The sequence below is a fragment of the Hyla sarda genome, chromosome 10 (assembly GCF_029499605.1).
Source record: "Hyla sarda isolate aHylSar1 chromosome 10, aHylSar1.hap1, whole genome shotgun sequence".
Lineage (NCBI taxonomy): Eukaryota > Metazoa > Chordata > Amphibia > Anura > Hylidae > Hyla > Hyla sarda.
This window is the reverse complement of record NC_079198.1, coordinates 17,130,366-17,156,331: the sequence shown is the minus strand read 5'-3', so window position 1 is coordinate 17,156,331 and position 25,966 is coordinate 17,130,366. Positions and strand designations below refer to the sequence as shown.

Genomic DNA, 25,966 nt, shown 5'->3' with positions numbered 1-25,966 from the left:
AGTATCCTGGAAAGGGGGCGTTCTGTCCCCGCATGACGCGGCGGCCGACACCCCCCCTCCAGATACCCCATAGAGATACATGGAGGGGGGGTGTCTGCCGCGGCTTTTTGCTGGGGACGAAACTTCACTTCCTGCAGACTGTCGCGGCCTCGTCCAGGAGATCCCGGGGGGGGCCCAGCACTCGGACCCCCCACGATCTATAACTTATCCCCTATCCTTTGGATAGAGGATAAATTATTTTGTGCTGGAATACTCCTTTAAAGGGGTACTCCGCTGCTCATGACGTCCGGGAGCTCCTGACGTCATAGCCCCGCCCCCTCGTGACATCACACCCTGCCTCCTCAATGCAAGTCTATGGGAGGGGGCGTGACAGCCGTCACGCCCCCTCCCATAGACTTGCATTGAGGGGGCGGGGCATGATGAGGGGGTGGGGCTATGACATCATGAGCTACCGACTCCAGCGTTCTGAACCGTTTGTTCCAAATGCCGAGCAGCAGAGTACCCCTTTAAGCATATTCCTCTATGTGCCAATCAATCAGACTCTTTCACGCCAAAAACCACGAGGCCGCTACTACTATCTATCTTAGACATATCCAGCATCCCTGTTAGGTTCTTCTGCAAAGGATCCCTGGTCCACAGCAGGAGTGAACGCCATCTCACTGCCGTGCCTTACACTATTTGTTTGACGCTGTTCTTGAGTTTCTATAGACATATTTAGAGATGAGCGAATTTACAGTAAATTCGATTCGTCACGAACTTCTCGGCTCGGCAGTTGATGACTTATCCTGCATAAATTAGTTCAGCTTTCAGGTGCTCCGGTGGGCTGGAAAAGGTGGATACAGTCCTAGGAGGCTCTTTCCTAGGACTGTATCCACCTTTTCCAGCCCACGGGAGCACCGGAAAGCTGAACTAATTTATACAGGAAAAGTCATCAACTGCCGAGCCGAGAAGTTCGTGACGAATCGAATTTACTGTATGTTCGCTCATCTCTAGACATATTTTTGCACAAGGTTCTGTACTGGTGACAAAGAGGTTGTATTGTACAAATATAAGGTGGTCATTTTAATCTTTTATATTAATTTGTTTATATTTTTGTAGCCTGTGATGTGTAACAAGGGCTCACTAGGGTATGTTACTATATGAATTAATCTTTTTTTTTTTTTTTTTTAAATAAAAAGTATATTTTAAATTTTTTTAATTTTTAATCTGGATTCCATTCAACTTTGAGCGCCGATCATTACCTCTTTATTAACTTATGTAATTACCGGAAGAAGCAGCACACAATGAAGTGAAGCATTTTTCTATACCATTTTTTGTGTGTGCTGGTAATGTGTAGGAGCACCAGATTTATTAAAGGGTCGCAGAGCATTTCATACATTTTTTGCAGGTCGCATTTTCTGAAATTTCTCTCTTCACATACACCAAAAAGCTAAGCTAAGTCTGGGCTGGTGTAGTTTTAGAGACTTTTAAAGGGGTATTCCAGGAAAAAAAACTTTTCTTTTTTTTTATATCAACTGGCTCCAGAAAGTTAAACAGATTTGTAAATTACTTCTATTAAAAAATCTTAATCCTTTCAATAATTATCAGCTGCTGAAGTTGAGTTGTTGTTTTCTGTCTGGCAACAGTGCTCTCTGCTGACATCTCTGCTTATCTGGGGAACTGCACAGAGTAGAAGAGGTTTGCTATGGGGATTTGCTTCTAAACTGGGCGGTTCCCGAAACAGGTGTCATCCGAGAGCACTTAGACAGAAAAGAACAACTCAACTTCATCAGCTCATAAGTACTGAAAGGATTAAGATTTTTTAATAGAAGTAATTTACAAATCTGTTTAACTTTCTGGAGCCAGTTGATATATATAAAAAAGTTTTTTCCTGGATAACCCCTTTAAGTGGCTTTGTGACTTTTTTGCGCTATTTCGCCAAACGGCGCAGTTCATAAAACCCTTTCATATCATTTCTATTGCCAAAATCAGTGGATTGCAACTCAAAATCAGCAGAAATGTATAAACCAAAAGGTGCAAAAAAGGTGCATATAAACCCTGTTTGCACCTTTTTTGCGCCTTTTGTAGACAAAAAAAAAAACAGTCTAAAGACAATGATAAATGCCAGCCATTGTGCTGAAGTTTATTTACCCAACATGGCAATACAGTGGTCCGTCATTTGGTTCCAGGACGACCATTGTATGTTGAAACCATTGTTTGCTGAGACCATAACTCCATGAAAATCTGATAATTGGTTCTGAAGCTCCAAAATGTCATCCGAAAATAGGAAAAAGTGAGGATTAAAGAAAAATAAGTAGATAACTAATACAGATAAAGCAAATCCTTACATATAAAAGTAATAAAGATCTGCTGGGAGCTGTAATCACTGTCTATGTAGAGGACAGGAGCTTCTTCAGGGTCCTATACAGTACACGGTGTCCTAAAAAAGTAACATGGAGCCGCCCTCACCTGGTGTCCAAAGGAGCAGCTAACCCCGGTACAGGTAAAGAGTACAGAACATGTAATACCTTCCTGTACTGTAGGGGGCGCTACCAGACACCAGTCAGTGCATGCACTTCAGTAATACAGGAGTTTTACCAGTGAATGCCCATTCTGATTGGTCAGATCTTCCTGCCATTGACACGTTTCGCAGATCTGGACTGTCCATAGTATTGTATGGTGAGTATGTCTTCAAGTTACAGTGGTCCAGAAAAGACTGAAAATATTGTAACCTGAGGCCACTATAAGATGAGGGATCACTGTATAGCACAGCAGATTGTTTAAAGGGGTACTACAGCGCTAAGACATCTTATCCCCTATCCAAAGGAGATGCCTGATCGCGGGGGTCCCGCCGCTGGGGACCCCCATGATCTCCGTTCGTTTAGAGCGTCGGGTGCAGTGCCGGAGGCTCGTGAAGTCACGGCTGTGCCCCATCAATGCAAGTCCAAAGGAGATGCCTGATCGCGGGGGTCCCGCCGCTGGGGACCCCCGTAATTTCCGTTCGTTTAGAGTGTCGGGTGCAGTGCCGGAGGCTCGTGACGTCACGGCTGTGCCCCCTCAATGCAAGTCTATGGGAGGGGGCGTGACATCCGTCACGCCCCCTCCCATAGACTTGCATTGAGGAGGTATGGCCATAAGGTCATGAGCAGGGCGTGCCTGGGACGTGCCGCCCCAAGCGTGACGTCACACGGGGGCGGGGCCGTGATGTCACAATGCTCCAGCCCCCGTGATCGCCAGTAATCAGACCCGGAGCGGACAGATTATAACGGGGTGCTGCCTGCAAGATCACGAGGGTCCCCAGCGGCGGGAGCCCCGCGATCAGGCATCTTATCCCCTATCATTTGGATAGGGGATAAGATGTCTTAGCGCCGGAGTACCCCTTTAACCCCGCTGCTTTATCTGTGGATTATATCACTTTTATCATGTAACACCGAATCCTCTCCCTCTACAGCACCGCCCTTGGAAGAACTATCTGAGGCATCACTTCCACAGATCCTGGGCTCCAGTCGAGCGGCACTGATTGACTCATCCCGACTGATCTACCCCCTAGACACCGCACTGGTGACAGCGGGTTGGTGAGTCTGCTGTATACGGATGTGGTTCTCCTGCTGTGTCTTGATTTGTTTATTGCAGCGACTCACTGTACTGGAATACAGAACGGTTTTTCATTTTAAATATTATACTGTATATTAAAAGGCATATTTTAAAGGGCAAAGTGGGGGATTTATCATTGGTTTTACAAAGTTTAACATTTTTGCGCAATGGGTCAAACAGTCGCAAATTGAGACCAGTGATTGGCTGCGGCAATGACATGAGTATATGGGTGCGCCATCACTGCAGTGAAGGTCCGGAAAGGCACTGCTGCATGTGGTGGTGGGGATTGGACAAGTAAATAAAGATTTTTTTTAGACTCTCTATTGCCATATGTTTCTATAATTGTATCTCTTTTAGGTCTGGGGGCAGACACTATAGGGGGAGGTTTATTAAAACCCGTCCAGAGGAAAAGTTGCTGAGTTGCCCATAGCAACCAATCAGATCGCTGCTTTCATTTTGCAGAGGCCTTGTTAAAAATGAAAGAAGCGATCTGATTGGTTGCTATGGTTAACTCATCAACTTTTCCTCTGGACAGGTTTTGATAAATCTTCCCTTAGATTGTCGCTGCCCGATGCCGACGGGGCCTCGCCTTTTGCGTGCAATTCCCAGAATATAGCAGTGGATCTTCGTGGGGGACTTATCTCTGGACCTAAGGTACATATTTTAGTCAGTGACGCCTCGTTGGACTTCTGTTCACCCACACTATGTATTGGGTTTGTTGTGGGTAAACAGGCTGGCTGACATATTGTTCCTAACGCTGGATGTGGGCTGTGGGGGTCGTGACGTCATGGCCATGCCCCCTCTTGACATCACGCCACGTTCCCTCAATTCAAGTCTATGGGAGGGGGCATGGTTTCTGTCACGCACCTCCCATAGACTTGCACTGAGGGGGCATGGCGTGACGTCACGCAGCCCGCACCCAGCGTTCTGAACAATATGTTCTGAACCCTGGGGCAGTGGAGCACCCATTTAAAGCCATATATTTTAAGAGGTTCCAGTGTAAAAGCTGGTTTCTGTTTCTAAAGTCCTTGAATGGCGATAACCACTTGTCTGTTCATTGTATCTCATTGTTCTGTGTTGCATAAAGTACAGTATTCTGCAAAAAAATAAACATACTGCCTTAACGTCCTAATGGTAAAAAATGGCACTACTCTGTGAAAGCGATAAAGTTGTGTTCAAAACTTGTTTAAAAAAAGTTGCTAATTGTTTTGTAAACACCTCTAAAAAGTATATACACCTCTAAAACATATACGCCAGCACATACATGGCCTAGCATCTTGGTATATGTAAACACAATGGGTAAACTGTAGAAAATGGAGTACTGAAGAAAAATTTTCGGAAATGTGTACCTGCACAAAACGAATCAAAGGCTCTATGACCATTTAATAAATTTGGCGCATGTAGACATTAGCCCCACACAAAATAAAGGTGGACAAAAATCGTTCATGTACACCAATGATAAATTCCCCTCCATGGTTTCAGTTATTGGTTCTACTTAATTGTCCTTCGTATTGGTCGTATTGGGCGATTTGGTTTTCGTGTTACCAAATAAATTTTTGAACAAAAAATGGGGGAGATTTACCATTGCTGTCTTTGGAAAGTGAGTTTTGAAGTCATTTATTTTTGCTTTGGTTTTGCTTATGTGCGACAGATTTATCATACTATCAAGGGGGTGGGGAGGGGGTGGGGGTAATAAATTTGGCGCACATAAGCAAAAAACTATAATTTACTTCAGGACACCACCTTTTATGTTTCCTCCTCTCTGTAGTGACTTTTTGCGCAACTTTTTTAATGTGCTCTCCAAAGGCCGTTTTATAAGCCAGGTCTGACCTGGCTTTGACTTGCGACATTCACCCTTTATACAGTCGCAACCACTGCAAACAGACGCTACCACACCTCCATATGTCTCCAATTTGGTATGAAATATTGGGGTGTCCCAGTATGGGAGGTGTTACCCCGTACCCTTGCTGCCCTGTCGAGCAGCCTCCCTTCAGTGTCCCCTGGCCCCCCTTGCACCTGTCCCCCCACGTACATATGTTTACCATGTATTATACTGTGTAATGTGAAGTAAGCGTTGTCACTTTAAGACTGTTTACCATGTGAGTTGTCATGTGATTGTTTCCCAGAAGGTATCAGTGACCAAGTGACCTAGGGGTGACCAATGGGATCCCCCCAGAGCCTCCCCCATATAAGCCCTGGCTGGAGCCTCTGCTCTCTCTCTCTTGGAGCTTAGAGCTCTTAATGCTGAGGTCCAGTGCAGTCGAAATGAGGAGCTACAAGTAAGCCACAGTCACAAGTCAGTCAAGTCAAAGTCATCTGTCTAGTCACCGTGGCCTTCACTAAATTGTCCACCTCTACTACAAGTTCCAGCAAGTCCTTAAGGTCTCTGAGTCACTGGTCACCTCCTTGGGCCCTGGCTGAACTGTATAGACTTTTCCACCTGTCTGACCTCCGTAAAGCTACCGTTGTCCGTAACCTGACGTCAGAGTTTTTATTTCCCCCGTGCCTAGCCCAGGATGCAGCGGTATACCCTCGGGTGGTATTGAGGATAAACCACGCCCCGGCGTCACAAATACAAGGGGTTAATGCCATCTGCCCCTAGGGTAATTCCATCTGCCCTGCATCTCACACCCCATAGCACAATATGATGAAAGGTTTTATCGGCTGCTGCATTACTGAGATATTCTCTCTTATATGGACTCATGTGGAGGCACCATACAGAGGCATACGCTTAGAGAATGACACTCAGTTCATGCTTCTGAAGACTCATATCCAGATCTGAAGATTGAATTAAATTACTAAGCCAATTCATACTGAAACCCAAATGTATGTCTACAACGTATGGGGGCATCACAGTCATTAAACCACCACCAATGCCTAGTCCATGTTCTTACTTCCTCTGCCTCAACACATCTGTATTAGGTAGAAGAGTTATGGAGAGTGCTTGAGTATGTGCGCAGCGGTCCCATATAGCTCCCTATAGGCAGGGCTGGTGCAAGGATTTTTGACACCCTAGGCAAAAGCTAATTTTGCAGCCCCTTGAACCTGCCCATTGGCTCCGGCCTTTGACATGCCTCACCTTACTACTGGGGTGATACACTGGAACAAACCTCCTCCTCATGTAATCTCCTTACTACTAGGGTGACACACTGTAACAAACCTCCTTCTCATGTAATCTCCTTACTACTGGGGTGACACACTGTAACAAACCTCCTCATATAATTAACTTACTACTGGGGTGACACCACTGTAACAAACCTCCTCCTCATGTAATCTCCTTACTACTGGGGTGACACACTGTAACAAACCTTCTCCTCATGTAATCTCCTTACTACTGGGGTGACACACTGTAACAAACCCCCTCCTCATGTAATCTCCTTACTACTGAGGTGACACACTGAATCAAACCTCCTCCTCATGTAATCTCCTTACTACTGGGGTGACACACTGTAACAAACCTCCTCCTCATGTAATCTCCTTACTACTGGGGTGACACACTGTAACAAACCCCCTCCTCATGTAATCTCCTTACTACTGGGGTGACACACTGTAACAAACCCCCTCCTCATGTACTCTCCTTACTACTGAGGTGACACGTTGTAACAAACCTCCTCCTCATGTAATCTCCTTACTACTGGGGTGACACACTATAACAAACCCCCTCCTCATGTAATCTCCTTACTACTGGGGTGACACACTGTAAGAAACCTCCTCCTCATGTAATCTCCTTACTACTGGGGTGACACACTGTAACAAACCTCCTCCTAATGTAATCTCCTTACTACTGGGGTGACACACTGTAACAAACCTCCTCATATAATTAACTTACTACTGGGGTGACACACTGTAACAAACCTTCTCCTCTTGTAATCTCCTTACTACTGGGGTGACACACTGTAACAAACCTCCTCATATAATTAACTTACTACTGGGGTGACACACTGTAACAAACCTTCTCCTCATGTAATCTCCTTACTACTGGGGTGACACACTGTAACAAACCCCCTCCTCATGTAATCTCCTTACTACTGAGGTGACACACTGAATCAAACCTCCTCCTCATGTAATCTCCTTACTACTGGGGTGACACACTGTAACAAACCTCCTCCTCATGTAATCTCCTCACTACTGGGGTGACACACTGTAACAAACCCCCTCCTCATGTAATCTCCTTACTACTGGGGTGACACACTGTAACAAACCCCCTCCTCATGTAATCTCCTTACTACTGAGGTGACACGTTGTAACAAACCTCCTCCTCATGTAATCTCCTTACTACTGGGGTGACACACTATAACAAACCCCCTCCTCATGTAATCTCCTTACTACTGGGGTGACACACTGTAACAAACCTCCTCCTCATGTAATCTCCTTACTACTGGGGTGACACACTGTAACAAACCTCCTCCTAATGTAATCTCCTTACTACTGGGGTGACACACTGTAACAAACCTCCTCCTCATGTAATCACCTTACTAAGGTGACACACTGTAACAAAAACACTCCTTATGTAATCTTCTTACTACTGGGGTGACACACTGTAACAAACCTCCTCCTCATGTATTTACCTTACTATAGGGTGACAGGGTGACACACTGTAATAACCCTCCTCCTCATGTAATCATCTTACTACTGGGGTGACACGGTGGTGCTAGCTTGGTGGGTGGTTCGGGTGAGCAGGGGCTTCGGATGGTATGGTATCATGTGGAGCCAATAGGTTATTTTAGTCCATACCAAATAACAGACAGTCTCCACCTGTGCACTCTGGTACTGCGTCAAGTTATCTCACCTAGGGGCATCCCAATGCCATAGCCCTTGGTATCAAGTAAGCCTCCGATTTGGGTGAGGTTGCAGTTGAGCCTACGATGGTACTCATTCATGGTGGACTCCAGAAGAAATGCATATCGGGAGTTCAGCACACGCGCTATCCCCTCCTCTGTGCTCTTCACAAACACACTGGGCTGCTTCGAGTTCATGTAATTCCACATGCGCTGATATGTTTGATACCGCGAGTTCTGTAGGAATAGAAAACGAAGAGTGACATCCATGGAGGAGTTAGATATAAATGGAGGTGAAAGTTATATTAGGCCATTATGGTAAGGACATATGACAAACAGTAGCTCTCCATGGTCCATATGGAATCATCAATGCTTCTTTACTTTGATAGCTGTACTATGAAGTACCTACCTGGAAGAAGGTCATGGTAGATCCACCATGAATTGTTCCGTACTCAATATTGGTCTGATCTGCAAGGTCATCGGCTGACTCAATTGGGACTTCCATTCTCTGTACAGTCAGAAAAGCAGCAAGGTTGGCAGTATAGGAAGAGATGATTATAAGAGTGAAGGCCCACCTAGAAAAGAGATACGAGTTGACATGGGCTGTACCATGGAAGGGGCAGAGGCAGGGGTGTAACTGGGGGCTTGTGACCTGGTTGCTGGTGGCAAGAAGGCACCTACAAGTCACTCTGCCTTGACCAGTGTATCAAAATATATGGCTTAGGCCCCTTTTACTCTACAGGTATGATCCGGTAAAAACCTCCGTCATTACTCCCGTCAAATAGTCCTGAAAACGGCTGTCATCACGTCCCCGGGGTGTCCTCGCTGGTCCGGACCGTCACCGATGGCCAGGATCGTCGCTCTCCATCGCTGTCATCCCGTCGTTACGCACGTCGCTCCTATTGGATGACGGGAAGGGGCGTGGCGACGTGATGACGAAGAAGGAGAACAACGGCCATGCAGCGGAGCCCGAAGAGGGCAGTCCGGAACGTCAGGGACAGGTGAGTGACACTCACCGGACCACACGGGGCACCTTAAACGGTTATCCGGTGGCAGCTGAAGCAGTCTGCGCTGCCGTATCGCAGTTTATGCGATGGCCCCGACATAAAAAAGCATCGTATGTTGATGCTGCCTTCAACATGCGATGGCCTCTGAGAGGCCATCGTATGTTGAAATTATCATATGTCGGGGCCATCGTAGGTCGGGGGATCACTGTATATGTCAGTTTTTACTAATCTCAGTTATTTTTACTGGCACAGAAGACGGTGCATGCACAAATTTTTGTTCCGGCAAAAGTAAAGGTGAAATAACGTCCGTTAAAATTTTACATTGAAGTCTATGGGAAACCGATGTTCACAAAAAACATCCGTTATTATCCGTTATTGTCCGTTTTTTATGATCCATTTTTTGTACTGAGCATGCTCAGTACAGCATTACAAACAGGAAGTCACATGGAAATAAAATAAGGGAATATAACGGGTGATAACGGATGGCACATGTCCGTTATTTTGACAAAATGTCTGTTAAAATTGGTCATTAGTTATCATCCGTTGTATTCAGTTATTTTATCCATTTTTTCATGACCGGTTATTGCTGAATAACGGATGTCAGAATGCAGGAACATAACTGTAGTGTGAAAGGGGCCTTAGGTAGTAAACTCTGAATATTTTCCCTGGGTGAAGAAAAACTAGCCATGACGCTGGGCAAAGCCATCTGTAACACATGTAATCCATTGATTTGGTTAGTCCAAGTCACTATGTCACAATGCACTGGTAAAAAACCGCCGGTTCACTTGTGTGTCACCAGAAATGTATCCAGAAAAGGAAAGAAGGAAAGCGGCACACCGGGATAACTTCAAGGTAAGATCCAGGACTTTATTCAGTGTGGATTAACACATGGTAGGGGGGAGGACAAAAATGCAGGAGGCAAAAGGAACGGGCAGCAATTGTTTCGCGCAGGCAGTGTGCACACTGCCTGTGCAAAACAATTGTTGCCTGTTCCTTTTGTTGATCCTGGAGGGTGAGTAACAAACGTACCAGCAGTAGAGCACGAGATAGTCAGGGAGGAATGGGGCGTGGAAGCGCATCATCCCTCGCTGGCAAGGGGAGTAAGCAAAAAAAAAGGGAAAAGGAAAGGAAAAGGAAAAAGAAAAAAGGAAATATAAAAGATATATTTTAAAAATAATTGACAGTAATAATAGGATAGGGGATGAGTTATAGATCGCAGGGGGTCCGAGCTGGGCCCCCCGGGATCTCCTGATCGGGGCCGCAGCAGTACGCTGGAAAGGGGGCGTTCCGACCCGGATGACGCGGCGTCCGACATGCCCCCTCCATGTACCCCATAGAGATACATGGAGGGCTTGTCTGCCGCGGCTTTCTGCTGGGGACAAAACTTCACTTCCTGCAGACTGCTGCGGCCCCGGCCAGGAGATCCCGGGGGCCCCCGCGCTAGAACCCCCCGCGATCTATAACTTATCCCCTATCATTTGGATAGGGGATAAATTATTTTTCGCTGTAATACTCCTTTAAAGCAAACGAGTGGGGGAGGGATGTGGGAGGGGGGAGGAAGGAATATGGAAATTAGCGATAAGAATGGGGTGCGGGTGATGTGGGTTGGACAGGGCACTGGAATCAGAGTTGAAAAGTGTATGGGGGGGGGGGGGGGGCGGGAAAAAAAAATTGTCATATTGATAATATGTAAAGAAAATGGAAGTGTAATTTTATGAAGAATGTACAATTATTTGGAAATCTAATAAAATGGAAAAAAAAAAAAAGTTATCCCGGTGTGCCGCTTTCCTTCTTTCGTTTTCTGGATCCATATGGACTGTTTCTTACAAGCCGTGGATGTGAGAGGAAATGACCACGTCTATGACCAAGAGCATCGCCAAGCTCTTACTACAGGAACAGATAAGTCCATTTACCGTATAGTGGCCTTGTTTGCTGTGCCGCATTCTGTATTTCTAAATTTCTTGTCACCAGAAATGTACTTACCAGACTCCACTAACACATCTTGTAGACAGTGCCCTGGGCATGACTTCTGACCCTTGTTGCATAAACCCTCCTACAGGAAACCACAGGCTGTTCCCCAGTGTGTATTGGTTCTCCAGGATATGGTGCCTCTCCCGTAGACATGGGTGCGGGTTATACCATTCATAAGGGCTCAATCTGAGGGTTAAAGAGCGCAAATGTGAGGGTCATACCAACAATCGGCTTGTTATTATAGAGATTAAAGTGGTACTCCGCCCCTAGACATGTTATCCCCTATCCAAAGGATAGGGGATAAGATATCTGATCGCGGGGGTCCCATCTCTGTGCAGCACCGAGCATTCATTTAGAATGCTGGGTGCAGGCGTCGGGGTTCGTGACATCCCGGCCAGGCCCCCTCATGATGTCACACCACGCCCCCTCAATGCAAGTCTATGGGAGGGGACATGGCGGTCGCCATGCCCCCTCCCATAGACTTGCATTGAGGGGGCGTAGTGTGATGTCACGAGGGGCATGACCCTGAAGTCACGACCCCCGCCGCCAACTCAAGCGTTCGGAACAAAATGTTCCAAATACTGGGGCAGCGGAGTACCCCTTTAAAGAATGTTTTGTAACAAAGAGGGCACATCTATTCATGAGGAAACTAGCCATGAGACCAAAAGGGAAATCCCATATGTACGGTACTCCAATATGTGTGCAAAGTGGCAAAATCTTTAGGATCACCAATAGCTGTAGCGTTCCGGCTGGGAAGTCAACGTACAGTTGCCAGGTTAAAAGGAAGGCATCCATAGATTTGGTTTTGAGGTCATGGATATTATTATAGGTTATCATTCTTAAAACCCTGTCTCATACTGTGTTTGGTTGTTGCACTTGTGTTTAGTTGTTGCACTCGTGTATTTGGTTGTTACACTCTTGTGTTTAGTTGTTGCACTCGTGTATTTGGTTGTTACACTCTTGTGTTTAGTGGTTGCACTCGTGTATTTGGTGGTTACACTCTTGTGTTTAGTGGTTGCACTCGTGTATTTGGTTGTTACACTCTTGTGTTTAGTGGTTGCACTCGTGTATTTGGTTGTTACACTCTTGTGTTTAGTTGTTGCACTTGTGTATTTGGTTGTTACACTCTTGTGTTTAGTTGTTGCACTCGTGTATTTGGTTGTTACACTCTTGTGTTTGGTTGTTACACTCGTGTTTGGTTGTTACACTCGTGTTTGGTTGTTGCTCCCGTGTGTTTGGGTGTTGCACTCTTGTGTTTCGTTGTTGCACTCGTGTATTTGGTTGTTACACTCTTGTGTTTAGTTGTTGCACTCGTGTATTTGGTTGTTACACTCTTGTGTTTAGTTGTTGCACTCGTGTATTTGGTTGTTACACTCTTGTGTTTAGTTGTTGCACTCGTGTATTTGGTTGTTACACTTTTGTGTTTGGTTGTTACACTCGTGTTTGGTTGTTGCTCCTGTGTTTTTGGTTGTTGCTCCCGTGTGTTTGGGTGTTGCGCATGTGTTTTTGGTTGTTGTGCCGACTATTTCTATGTGTTTTTTACCTCCACTTAGGGACTCTAAAAAAACTGAAAAAAATTGTATGAACCTGAATTCTCTTGGACCAACTGACTATGGGGTCCCATGACTCTCACCTAACAGTCAGTTTTAGAAGAATCGGCCATGTTGAATTCAACACCCAAACAACAGTTAATGAAGGAGTATGGGCACCTTTAGGATATGTTCAGACGAGCGTATTTTTCAAGCGTATTTCGCTGCGGATCCACCACTGAAGGACCTCTTTATGCTGCCTTTACATGTGCCTGCTCCGAGTGGCAATATGCCGCTACGAGCAGACACACTGCGATGTGCGAGTCGCCGCCCTCATGCGCAGTATATACTCGCACATTGCGGCAGCTCTCGGCCCAGCTCATAGAGCAGTGGGAGCGGCCGCGATGTGTGCGAGTACACCGCGCATGCACGGTGACTCGCACATCGCTTCAGTGTGTCTGCACGTAGCGGCGCATTGCCACTCGGAGCAGGCACATGTAAAGGCAGCATAAAGAGGTCCTTCAGCGGCGGATCCGCAGAGTACAATACGCTGTAAATCTGCTCGTCTGAACGTACCCTTACATTGGAGTTTACTTTAGCTGTATCACCTCAGCTGTGAGCTAGGGATTTTCTCTAGCAACTGGACTGTCTTAAATTACTCATTGGGGAGATTTATCAATACCTGTGTAGAGGAAGAGTGGTCCAGTTGCCCATGGCAACCAATCAGATTGCTTCATTTATTTTTAAAGAGACCTGGGAAAAATGAAAGTCTGATTGGTTGCCATGGGCAACTGCGCCACTCTTCCTTTACAAAAGTTTTGATAACTCCCTCCCTTTGTAGTTGAGAATGGGCAAGTAGATCTTTCAGGAAGCAAACTACATATATCTTGATCTCCATGGATAAATAAAAAATAATTAGAATTTGATTATATATATATATATCATGTGTTACATACGTATTTAAATATACACTTCTCCATTATATAAAATATTAAAGGGGTAGCCCAGGGTGCTGAACTTTTAGACACTTACCCCCTATCAACAGGATGGATGTGTCTGATTATGGGGGGTCCAACCGCTGGGACCCCCTGTGATCTCCTATCCCGGGCGCACTCTAACCCCCACCTCCATGGATGGACGCAAGTGACGGCTCTCTCAGCCAATCACCGGTGATTGGCTGAGCTGGCCGTCACTTGCGTCCGTCCAGGAAAGTGGGGGCGGTAGCGCGCCAATGACCCCTAAGTAGTCCCGTACGAGAGATTGCGCGATCGGACACTCATCCCCTATCCTGTGGAAAGTGGATAAGCGTCGAAAAGTTCAGTTCCCTGGACTACCCTTTTAAAGAAAACAAGTCAATATTCTGGATATGTAAATCTAGATACAACCTTTAAAATAACAGTTTTGGAGCATCCTTTTTGTACCGATCCTCTGTTATTCTCCCTGGAAATATATAAATAAAATTGGCAACCGGGTGACGCTATTTCTCTCATCCATAAATTGTGTCCTTTCTCCTTAGGAACTCAGAAAAACAGTGGTGCAAGGCACATTTACACACTACCAGCACTGATAGTACAGTGTAAAGTGCGGCAGTGCTTCCCAACGAGAGTGCCTCCAGCTGTTGCAAAACTACAACTCCCAGCAGGCCCGGACAGCCAACGGCTGTCCGGGCATGCTGGGAGTTGTAGTTTTGCAACAGCTGGAGGCACCCTGGTTGGAAAACTGGTGTAGAGACATGTCAAGGGGACTGGTGACCCAATTCCCCAAATATTCATGCATTTTCAGGCAGAATAACAGAGGGACATTACAAAGGCTGTCCGAGACACCCCTGTTTGGGAAAAACTGGTGTAAATATATGTCTCCTTGACAAGATGGGTGGTGACCAAATTCCCGATATAGTCAAGCATTTCCAGTAGGAATAACAGAGGGACATTACAATGAGGGAGATTTATCAAAACATGTGCAAAGGAAATGTTGCCCAGTTGCCCATAGCAACCAATCAGATCGCTGCTTTCATTTTGCAGAGGCCTTGTTAAAAATGAAAGAAGCGATCTGATTGGTTGCTATGGGCAACTGGGCAAGTTTTCCTCTGGACAGGATTTTATAAATCTCCCCCTATGTGTTCTAAGAAAATAACCAAACCCCCCCCCAAAATTGTTATCTCCTTGGTAACGGCACAAAGATATATACAGCACTGTTACTTCACGGAGAATACAAGTATTTACTAAGAACAGATATTTCCGCAAGGTTTGACAGATGATCTATAAATGTTTTGTTGGTTTTTAGTATCTATACAAAAAGAAAAGCTTAGTCAGTGACTAAAAGCTGGATAACAATAGCGGCGTCCTTGACAAGAGTACAATGGGGATACAATGCTTGGAAATTAAAGCACTCAAGCCTTTATCTGTGTTACATACAGACATACTCACACTATAACACTTATTATGTAGTCCTCTTAAAAAAAACAAAAATCGGAAAATCTGTCATTTCCGCCATTTTATTACTAGGTAATGGATTACACGCGGCATAAGGTAGAAAAGAGAATTCGCTAGATGTCATCGTGGCTTATGAAAGGTTTTATGTAGCAGCATAACAGATATTTTTAGACAAATGTCATTGTTTGAGCCAATTAATTGTCACAGAAATAGCGCCACTTTTGGCCTAGGCTGGTATTGCTGTATTGGCTTAACTGGGTAAAATCAGACACAGGCCATGGTCATTTATCCTGCACCACTGTATATATATATTCTATCCATCTATCTCATATCCATCCATCTATCTCTCTCATATCTATCTATTGTGAGAGGGACAGCATCAAATGTCGCTTGGCAGCCTGGGCTTCACAAGTAGAGACAGGGACACTGTAGGTAAAGGCCAAGTCCAGGCTGTGCCTGGGTTTATTTTAAGTGTCAACACAATAATACGGCCTTAACATCAGGCCAAACATACAAAATAAATACCTGCTCGGCTGAGCTCTGACTAAACAAGGTACGACCCTAACTATACTAGAGACACACTAGGTGCTCCCGAACGTGAAACAAAACAGTAGAACACGGCCACTTACATCATGGTTCTTAGTATTCCAGCAGCCGCACTCAGGCCTGCAGATCCCAGGTTTATGGAGCCTCACCTGGTATGTGGGAGTGACCTCCCACCCGGCACTTGGTCACTCCAGGAAAAAATCGACCCGGATTAAGTGGGTTGGATCCGCTATACTACAACTAGAATGTGCCAGTAACATAGTATCACTGACACACATAACTTCGGTTTTCCTTCACCGAAACCCAGGCATTTCGATGACACGTATCTGTCCACAAGCTGCCTAAAGCAGAATAGGAGAGCATCCTAGGAGAAATATACATTCCCTCAATAACTCTGCCTGTCACTGTCTCACACTATCTATTTCATATCTATTGTCACGATTCGGCAGGCTGGAGGTGGATCCTCTGTGTCAGCGAGGGATTGGCGTGGACCGTGTCGGTGGACCGGTTCTAAGATGCTACTGGTTTTCACCAGAGCCCGCCGCAAAGCGGGATGGTCTTGCTGCGGCGGTAGCAACCAGGTGGTATCCACCGGCAACGGCTCAACCTCGCTGACTGCTGAGAAGGCTTGGGACAGAAGGACTAGGCAGAGGCAAGGTCAGACGTAGCAGAAGGTCGGGGCAGGCAGCAATGTTCGTAGTCAATAGCAATAGCAGAAGATCTGGAACACAGGCTTGGGACACCACTAAACGCTTTCACTGGCACAAGGCAACAAGATCCGGCAAGGGAGTGCAGGGGAAGTGAGGTAATATGGACAGGGAGCAGGTGGAAGCTAATTAGGCTGATTGGGCCAGGCACCAATCATTGGTGCACTGGCCCTTTAAATCTTAGAGAGCTGGCGCGCACGCGACAGGACATGACAGCCGGGGGCCGGGACAGGTGAGTGACTTGGGATGCGATTCGCGAGCGGGCGCGTCCCGCTATGCGAATCGCATCCCCGCCGGCAATGTCAGTGCAGCGCTCCCGGTCAGCGGGTCTGACCGGGGCGCTGCAGAGAGAGGAACGCCGCGAGCGCTCCGGGGAGGAGCAGGGACCCGGAGCGCTCGGCGTAACATCTATCTCATATCTATCTATCTATCTCATATCTATCTATCTCATATCTATCTATCTCATATCTATCTATCTATCTATCTCATATCTATCTATCTATCTATCTATCTCATATCTTTCTATCTATCTCATATATATCTATCTCATATCAATCTACCTCATATCCATCTATTTATCTATTCCAAGGAAGATACAGTGTCACTCAAATGGTGAAAAAAGTGAATTATTTATTCATCTTGAATGTGCAATAAAGGCAACGTTCCGGCTCGCTCACTCACTCAGCCATTATCAAGCAACTACTATTACAACTTGTGACTTTTTATGGTCCCGCAGGACCTTGTGATCAATTAACCAATTACATCTAAACATTGTAAAAAAAAGTGCATAAGGAGACATATATGTAAACAACAACATACATCAGTGTTGAAGATGCTTACATATGAACCCTGGCATATTCTCTGATCGTCAATGCATGAAATAAATATATAGAAAATACAGTGCATACCAGAATACAGTGCACACCAGAATACAGTGCACACCAGAATACAGTGCACACCAGAATACAGTGCACACCAGAATACAGTGCATACCATAATACAGTGCATACCATAATACAGTGCATACCAGAATACAGTGCATACCAGAATACAGTGCATACCAGAATACAGTGCATACCAGAATACAGTGCACACCAGAATACAGTGCACACCAGAATACAGTGCACACCATAATACAGTGCATACCAGAATACAGTGCATACCAGAATACAGTGCACACCAGAATACAGTGCACACCAGAATACAGTGCACACCAGAATACAGTGCATACCAGAATACAGTGCATACCAGAATACAGTGCATACCAGAATACAGTGCATACCAGAATACAGTGCATACCAGAATACAGTGCATACCAGAATACAGTGCATACCAGAATACAGTTTCAGGTGTGATGAGGTGGGCGGAGGGAGGCGGGACACTCGCCGCAGATTGTCTTGGCGCCATCTTGGATGTGGGATGGGATGTGGGCACTGTTTTCCCACATCCAAGATAACCCTCTAGGCGCACAGAGCGCACGCGCTGAGGAGAGCGTCTTTGCTCCACAGTAACGGCCATCACATGACTTGTCATCTGACTACACAGAGCTGAACGTCACTTCTGGTCCTGCGGACGGACTCCGGAAGTATCCTAGCGTCCACGCTGAACAGCTAATGGATTCCCAGACGATCTGCGGCGAGTGTCCCGCCTCCCTCCGTCCACCTCATCACACCTGAAACTGTATTATGGTATGCATAATAACATAATACCAGCTTTCCCAGTCTCCTAAAGAGTTCAAATATGGCTGCTTTACCAGACAGATATTTTCTTCAGGAGACTAGGAAAGCTGTGTAGCAGGCAGTATACAGTGCAGGGCTCACATTACTCCCCCAGCTTTCCCAGTCTCCTAAAGAGATTATTTTAAGATGTGTAAATGCCTCCAAGGAAAGGTAAAGCTATAGACCAAGTGCAATCTAAGGCCCCAAAAAAATTATTGAAAGGGCTGTGCCACATTTTCTCTCCCACGATGTTTGGGAAGGCCGGGCAACGCTGCGCACTCCACTAGTCTGATAAATGCCTTGTTCCGCATTTGAATTTGATTTCTCAGCTTGACCAGCATTGTCCCGGAATACATTTAAGGTCATGTTCACACAGTGGAATTTCCGTGCGGAAAACCGTGGAAGGATTCAGCCGAAATGTACTGCCCATTGATTTCAATAGGATTCCGCAGTCCCGTTCAGAAATTCCGCTTTCCTCAAAAAAGAGCAGTCTTATACTTTGTAGAAATCCGCAGCGGAATCCCATTGAAGTCAATTGAATTTGCTTGAATTTCGGCAGAATTCTGTGTTCGGAGAACAAAGAAATTCTGCCGCAAATCCGTTCCAGCTTTGCCGAGTGGAATTGCGCAAATTTCAGCATGAGAACATAGCCTAATAGTGCTAAAAAATAGTTTTCCCCCGGAATACCCCTTTTAGCATACAGTACTTGCCAGTAGTCCCATTTTTGGCAAGACTCTCTCATAACGGAGCCCAAGAAGGAAAAGAGAGCTATTTTTTCATATCAACTGGCTCCAGAAAGTTAAACAGATTTGTAAATTTCTTCTATGAAAAAATCTTAATCCTTCCTTTACTTATCAGCTGCTGAAGTTGAGTTGTTCTTTCCAGTCTGACCACAGTGCTCTCTGCTGACACCTTTGTCTGTCTCAGGTAGGAGCAAATCCCCATAGCAAACCTCTTCTGCTCTGGACAGTTCCTGAGACAGACAGAGGTGTCAGCAGAGAGCACTGTGGTCAGACAGAAAAGAACAACTCCACTTCAGCAGCTAATAAGTACTGGTAGGATTAAGTTTTTTTTTTTATTGGAAGGAATTTACAAATCTGTTTAACTTTCTGGAGCCAGTTGATATGAAAAAAATTGTTTTTCACCGGAATACACCTCTAAGAAGGGGCCATGCCGAAACGGCTCTCAGACAAGTGCCAATTTTGGAGTAGTTCGGTATCAGTGGACCCCACCGATAAAATACCCTTTCTCCATGATCACTACAGAACTTTTGCTATATGGTTAGATATTTCAGGAAAGTAAAACTCTTTCATGTCCTCCTTGAAGGAAGCGGGTTACGTGGCCACCTTCACAAACGCCATTTTCCTAAATAAAATCCCCCCGGAGATCATCAACATGCAAATTCTCTGCTGCGCTCTCAAGACTTTGATGAATGGGAATATTTAGACAATATTTTACCGTATAGAGCATTTTTTTTAAAGGAACGTTTATTTAACAAAGTGCCGAAAAGCCGTACATAAAACATTACATGTCAAGAAAGAACGGTAATTACGCGATCCTATTACCATATAGAGCATTTTAGAATTTGCTGACTTTCCAGTTTACAGCAGTATTATTGCCATCAAAAAGTACTGGAGACCCTATAATTCAATAACATACACCATCCAGCCAAAATATTAAAGGTGTACTCCACCCCTAGACATCTTATCCCCTATCCAAAGGATAGGGGACAAGATATCTGATCCCGGGGGTCCCCAGTAGAGATGAGCGAACTTACAGTAAATTCGATTCGTCACAAACTTCTCGGCTCGGCAGTTGATGACTTATCCTGCATAAATTAGTTCAGCTTTCAGGTGCTCCCGTGGGCTGGAAAAAGTGGATACAGTAGAAGTTGGATACAGTTTCCTAGGACTGTATCCACCTTTTCCAGCCCACCGGAGCACCGGAAAGCTGAACTAATTTATGCAGGAAAAGTCATCAACTGCCGAGCCGAGAAGTTCGTGACGAATCGAATTTACTGTAAGTTCGCTCATCTCTAGTCCCCAGTTATGATCTCCCGGCATTTGTTTAGAGCGTCGGGTGCAGCACCGGAGGCTCGTGATTTCACGGTCACGTCCTGCTAGTGATGTCACAGCCACGCCCCCCTGAATGCAAGTCTATGGGAGGGGGCGTGACATCCGTCACGCCCCCTCCCATAGACTTGCATTCAGGGGGGCGTGGCTGTGACATCACGAGCGGGGCGGGACCGTGAAATCACAAGCCTCCGCCCCGCATCCCAGACATCCGTCAAGGAACAAAGTTCGCTCCATGAACCGGATGTCTGGCGTGCCACAGCAGAGATCTCAGGGTTTCCCCAGCGACGGGACCCCCACGATCAGACATCTTATCCCCTATCCTTTTGATAGAGAATAAGATGTCTAGGGGGGGAGTACCAAAGGGGTACTCCGGTGGAAAACCTTTTTTTTTTATCAACTGGTGTCAGAAAGTTAAACAGATCTGTAAATTATAAATAATTATTTAACCACACCTCAAGGATCTCACCATACTAGATTTTATACAACAATAATTGGAAACAATGTAAAGGAAAAGTTGCCCAGTTGCCCATAGCAACCAATCAGATCGCTTCTTTCATTTTGCAGAGGCCTTGTTAAAATTGAAAGAAGCGATCTGATTGGTTGCTATGGGCAACTGGGCAACTTTTCCTCTGGACAGGTTTTTGATAAATCTCCCCCAATGTGTTTTAAAAAAAAATGTATAAAATTTATTATACACTTTAGACCATAAATTTAGACAAAACATAAAATAGCAACTATATTAAAAGAATTTTGCACTAGATTTATAGACATTTAACCATTGGGCCCTAATGGTAAATGAATTACTGCCTGCTATTGTGAAAGCGCTCCTGTATTGGTGGTAATGTCTCTTCGGAATTCCGATAGTCCGGCAATTGACATGCATATATTGCCCAATGGATCTAGACAGCAGTGTTGCTCGCGAATATTCGCAATTCGAATTTTATTCGCGAATATCGCATATTCGCGAATATTCGCGAATATAGCGCTATATATTCGTAATTACGAATATTGGTTTTTTTTTGTTTTTTTTTTCACAGTACACATCACAGTGATCATCCCTCTCTGCTTCCAGCTTGTGTGGTGTAAAGAAGGCTCTAATACTACTGTGTGAGACTGGTGTGCGAATTTTCGCATATGCAAATTTTTGCTTATGTTAATTTGTTGTATATGCAAATTTTCGCATATGTTAATTTTTGCACACGCGAATATTCGCATATACGAAAATAAAAACGAGAATATTACGAATATGCGATTATTCGCGAATATGACGAATATTCGTCCATATATTCGCGAATATTTGCGAATTCGAATATGGCCTATGCCGCTCAACACTACTAGACAGTCTCAGAAATGATATTTAATACAGTCCTCTGAGATAGTTATAGCTAGCCGTCTTATATATAATCTTATAGCTCTCACCGGTCTCCGGCCGCTGGTCTCGTGCTGCGATGGACCGTGAATGGAGTCCTGCGGCTGTTACTGCGGGCACTGCAATCATATAGGTAGCGGTGATTGCAGGCTTTGCGTGCGTTGCACGGGGTCAGACTCTGGCAGGAGTCCCCAAATAGATGGAGCCCACAATTGGTGAGTTGAATACTTGCAGTTTTATATTCTTGAAACAAAAGCACAGAGTTCCTCTTGGATCATGCAAGCTGCATGCCCGATGGTAAGGTGGAGAACCAGGTGAGGTAGGCGGATCTTTTTAGTGCAAGCCGGCTTACATGTAAATTATCAGCAATTGGCAGTACGTTTTTTTCTAGTGCTGAATTGAGATAATAAAAAGCTATAAACGCGTTTCAGGGTGCTTAATCCAACCCCTTCTTCAGTAGATGACTCCTGCCAGAGTCTGACCCTGTGTAACACAGGCAAAGCCTGCAATCACCGCTACCTATATGATCGCAGTGCCCGCATTAAAGGGGTACTCCGGTGAAAACCTTTTTTCTTTTAAATCAACTGGTGGCAGAAAGTTAAACATATTTGTAAATTACTTCTATTAAAAAATCTTAATCCTTCCAGTACTTATTAGCTGCTGAATGCTACAGAGGAAATTCCATTCTTTTTGGAACACTGATGACATCACGAGCACAGTGCTCTCTGCTGACATCTCTGTCCATTTTAGCAACCATGCATAGCAGATGCATAGCAGATGTATGCTAAGGACAGCATGGTGGCTCAGTGGTTAGCACTGCTGCCTTGCAGTTCTGGGGCCTTAGGTTCAAATCCCACTAAGGACAACAATAACTAAAGCGTTATTATTATTATAAGAACATCAGCAGAGAGAACTGTGCTCGTGATGTCATCAGAGAGCATTCCAAAAAGAAAAGAATTTCCTTTGTAGTATTCAGCAGCTAATAAGTACAGGAAGGATTAAGATTTTTTAATAGAAGTAATTTACAAATATGTTTAACTTTCTGCCACCAATTGATTTAAAAGAAAAAAGGTTTTCACCGGAGTACCCCTTTAACAGCCGCAGGACTCCATTCACGGTCCATTGCAGCACGAGACCAGCGGCCGGAGACCGGTGAGAGCTATAAGATTATATATAAGACAGCTAGCTATAACTATCTCAGAGGACTGTATTAAATATCATTGCTGAGACTGTATAGATCCATTGGGCAATATATGCATGTCAATTGCCGGATTATCGGAATTCCGAAGAGACATTACCACCAATACAGGAGCGCCTTCACAATAGCAGGCAGTAATTCATTTACCATTAGGGCCCAATGGTTAAATGTCTATAAATCTAGTGCAAAATTCTTTTAATATAGTTGCTATTTTATGTTTTGTTTAAATTTATGGAGTAAAGTGTATAATACATTTTATAACTTTTTCAAACACTTTTTTTTCCCAATTATTGTTGTAAACTATCTAGTATGGTGAAATTCTTGAGGTGTGGTTAAATATTTATTTATAGTTTCTCTTTATTTTGGGTCGGTGGGGATCGATCTTTTAACCACTTATACGGATCCTCGGTTGTGAGCTGCACACTTATTTTCTCTAGATTTGTAAATTACTTCCATTAAAAAAATCTTAATCCTTCCAGTACTTATTAGCTGCTGAATACTACAGAGGAAATTCTTTTCTTTTTGGAACACAGAGCTCTCTGCTGACATCACGAGCACAGTGCTCTCTGCTGACATCACGAGCACAGTCCAGAACAGCATATGTTTGCTATGGGGATTTTCTCCTATTCTGGACAGTTCTTAAAATAGACAGAGATGTCAGCAGAGAGCACTGTGCTCGTGATGTCAGCAGAGAGCTCTGTGTTCCAAAAAGAAAAGAATTTCCTCTGTAGTATTCAGCAGCTAATAAGTACTGGAAGGATTAATATTTTTTTAATAGAAGTCATTTACAAATCTGTTTAACTTTCTGGCACCAGTTGATTAAAACAAAAAAGTTTTCCACCGGAGTACCCCTTTAATGCATAGATTGGTCTTTTACCTATACAATATTGTTTCTGTATACTCTGTATTTTCTCAGTGATTGAGAACCTTTTGCTGTCCAGACTATATGTCTTTTGAAGCCTCCAGCTATAGGACTTATGAGAAAATACACGAGCGTCTAATTTACCTTCTTATTAGTCCTCTTTGTTTTTGTATGTATGGTTAGAATGCGTTCTATCAAACTCCCAGGATCTAAATTCCAAAACTAACAACTGTGAAATGTAATGGGAAATTAGCTGTGTTCTCCGCCTCTGGGTTCTGCCATCCTGGCCACCTAACAAGTTTTAATTTAACAGATATGAATCGGAATAGGTCAAAAATATTGTAAATCTAAACAGAGATTCCATACGCTAGAGTGCAATTTATACTTACACCTTCCCTTGACAAATAGACATCCCTGCCACCTTTCTATGAGATTGCAAGTCTGATAAACACAAAATATATAGCAAAGGATGAAGTTCTTCCTTTGAAAAATGATGTTTCTTGTAGAGGTGCAACTAACATTACATATCACAGAAAGATTAAAACTATGACTATGCCCACCAAACAGCATAGCGCTAACAATTTAGCTTTTATTTAGACATTAAAAAGTATGACAATATCAAGAGATTGCTCTCGAAAGAAAATACATAAAAAGATAATAACTGTTCATGACCTACACATACAGTCATGGCCGTAAATGTTGGCACCCCTGAAATTTTTCAAGAAAATTAAGTATTTCTCCCAGAAAAGGATTGCAGTAACACACATTTTGTTATACACGTGTTTATTCCCTTTGTGTGTATTGGAACTAAACCAAAAAAGGGAGGAAAAAAAGTAAATTGGACATAATGTCACACAAAACTCCCAAAATGTGCTGGACAAAATTATTGGCACCCTTAACTTAATATTTGGTTGCACACCCTTTGGAAAAAATAACTGAAATCAGTCGCTTCCTATAACCATCAATAAGCTTCTTACACCTCTCAGCCGGAATGTTGGACCACTCTTCCTTTACAAACTGCTCCAGGTCTCTTATTGGAAGGCGCCTTTTCCCAACAGCAATTTTTAGATCTCTCCACAGGTGATCAATGGGATTTAGATCTGGACTCATTGCTGCCACTTCAGAACTCTCCAGCGCTTTGTTGCCATCCATTTCTGGGGCTTTTTGACAAATGTTTGGGGTCATTGTCCTGCTGAAGACCCAAGATCTCGGACGCAAACCCAGCGTTCTGAAACTGGGCTGTACAATGCGACCCAAAATCCGTTGGTAATCCTCAGATTTCATGATGCCTTGTACACATTCAAGGCCCCCAGTGCCAGAGGCAGCAAAACAACCCTTAAACATTGAACCTCCACCATATTTTACTGTAGGTACTGTGTTCTTTTCTTTGTAGGCCTCATTCTGTTTTTGGTAAACAGTAGAATGATGTGCTTTACCAAAAAGCTCTATCTTGGTCTCATCTGTCCACAAGACGTTTTCCCAGAAGGATTTTGGTTACTCAAGTTCATTTTGGCAAAATGTAGTCTTGCTTTTTTATGCCTCTGTGCCAGCAGTGGGGTCCTCCTGGGTCTCCTCCATAGCATTTAATTTTATTTATATGTCGACGGATAGTTTGCGCTGACACTGATGCTCCCTGAGCCTGCAGGACAGCTTGAATATCTTTGGAACTTGTTTGGGGCTGCTTATCCACCATCCGCACTATCCTGCGTTGACACCTTTTATCAATTTTTCTCTTCCGTCCACGCCCAGGGGGGATTAGCTTCAGTGTCATGGGTTGCAAATTTCTTGATAATGTTGCGCACTGTGGACAAAGGCAAATCTAGATCTCTGGAGATGGACTTGTAACCCTGAGATTGTTGAGATTTTTCCACAATTTTGGTTCTCAAGTCCTCAGACAGTTCTCTTCTCCTCTTTCTGCTCTCCATCCTTAGTTTGGCACACACAGACACACAATATAAAGACTAAGTGAACTTCTCTCCTTTTTATCTGCTTTCAGGTTTGATTTTTATATTGCCCACACCTGTAACTTGGCCCAGGTGAGTTTAAAGGAGCATCACATGCTTGAAACAATCTTATTTATCCACAATTTTGAAAGGGTGCCAATAATTTTGTCCAAACCATTTTTGGAGTTTTGTGTGACATTCTACCCAATTTGCTTTTTTTCCTCCCTTTTTTGGTTTAGTTCCAATACAGACAAAGGG

The 25,966-nt window shown here is 44.3% G+C and overlaps 1 protein-coding gene and 1 long non-coding RNA gene across 5 annotated transcripts in view; one reads left to right on the top strand and one right to left on the bottom strand.

Moving 5' to 3' along the window:
- LOC130293805 (uncharacterized) overlaps positions 1 to 3,942 on the top strand; it is a 54,049-nt gene extending 50,107 nt beyond the window's left edge. Inside the window, exon 6 of the long non-coding RNA XR_008848296.1 lies at positions 3,431 to 3,942. This is a non-coding gene — a long non-coding RNA (uncharacterized LOC130293805). The remainder of the gene's footprint in view (positions 1 to 3,430) is intronic.
- GRIK5 (glutamate ionotropic receptor kainate type subunit 5) overlaps positions 1 to 25,966 on the bottom strand; it is a 354,857-nt gene that overhangs the window by 18,880 nt on the left and 310,011 nt on the right. For all 4 annotated transcript variants that reach the window (XM_056542912.1, XM_056542911.1, XM_056542909.1 and 1 more), the window contains 3 exons: positions 11,342 to 11,515; positions 8,761 to 8,926; positions 8,363 to 8,588 (listed from right to left, as the gene is read on the bottom strand). In XM_056542912.1, coding sequence (XP_056398887.1) covers positions 8,363 to 8,588; positions 8,761 to 8,926; positions 11,342 to 11,515 — 566 coding nt within the window. The remainder of the gene's footprint in view (positions 1 to 8,362; positions 8,589 to 8,760; positions 8,927 to 11,341; positions 11,516 to 25,966) is intronic.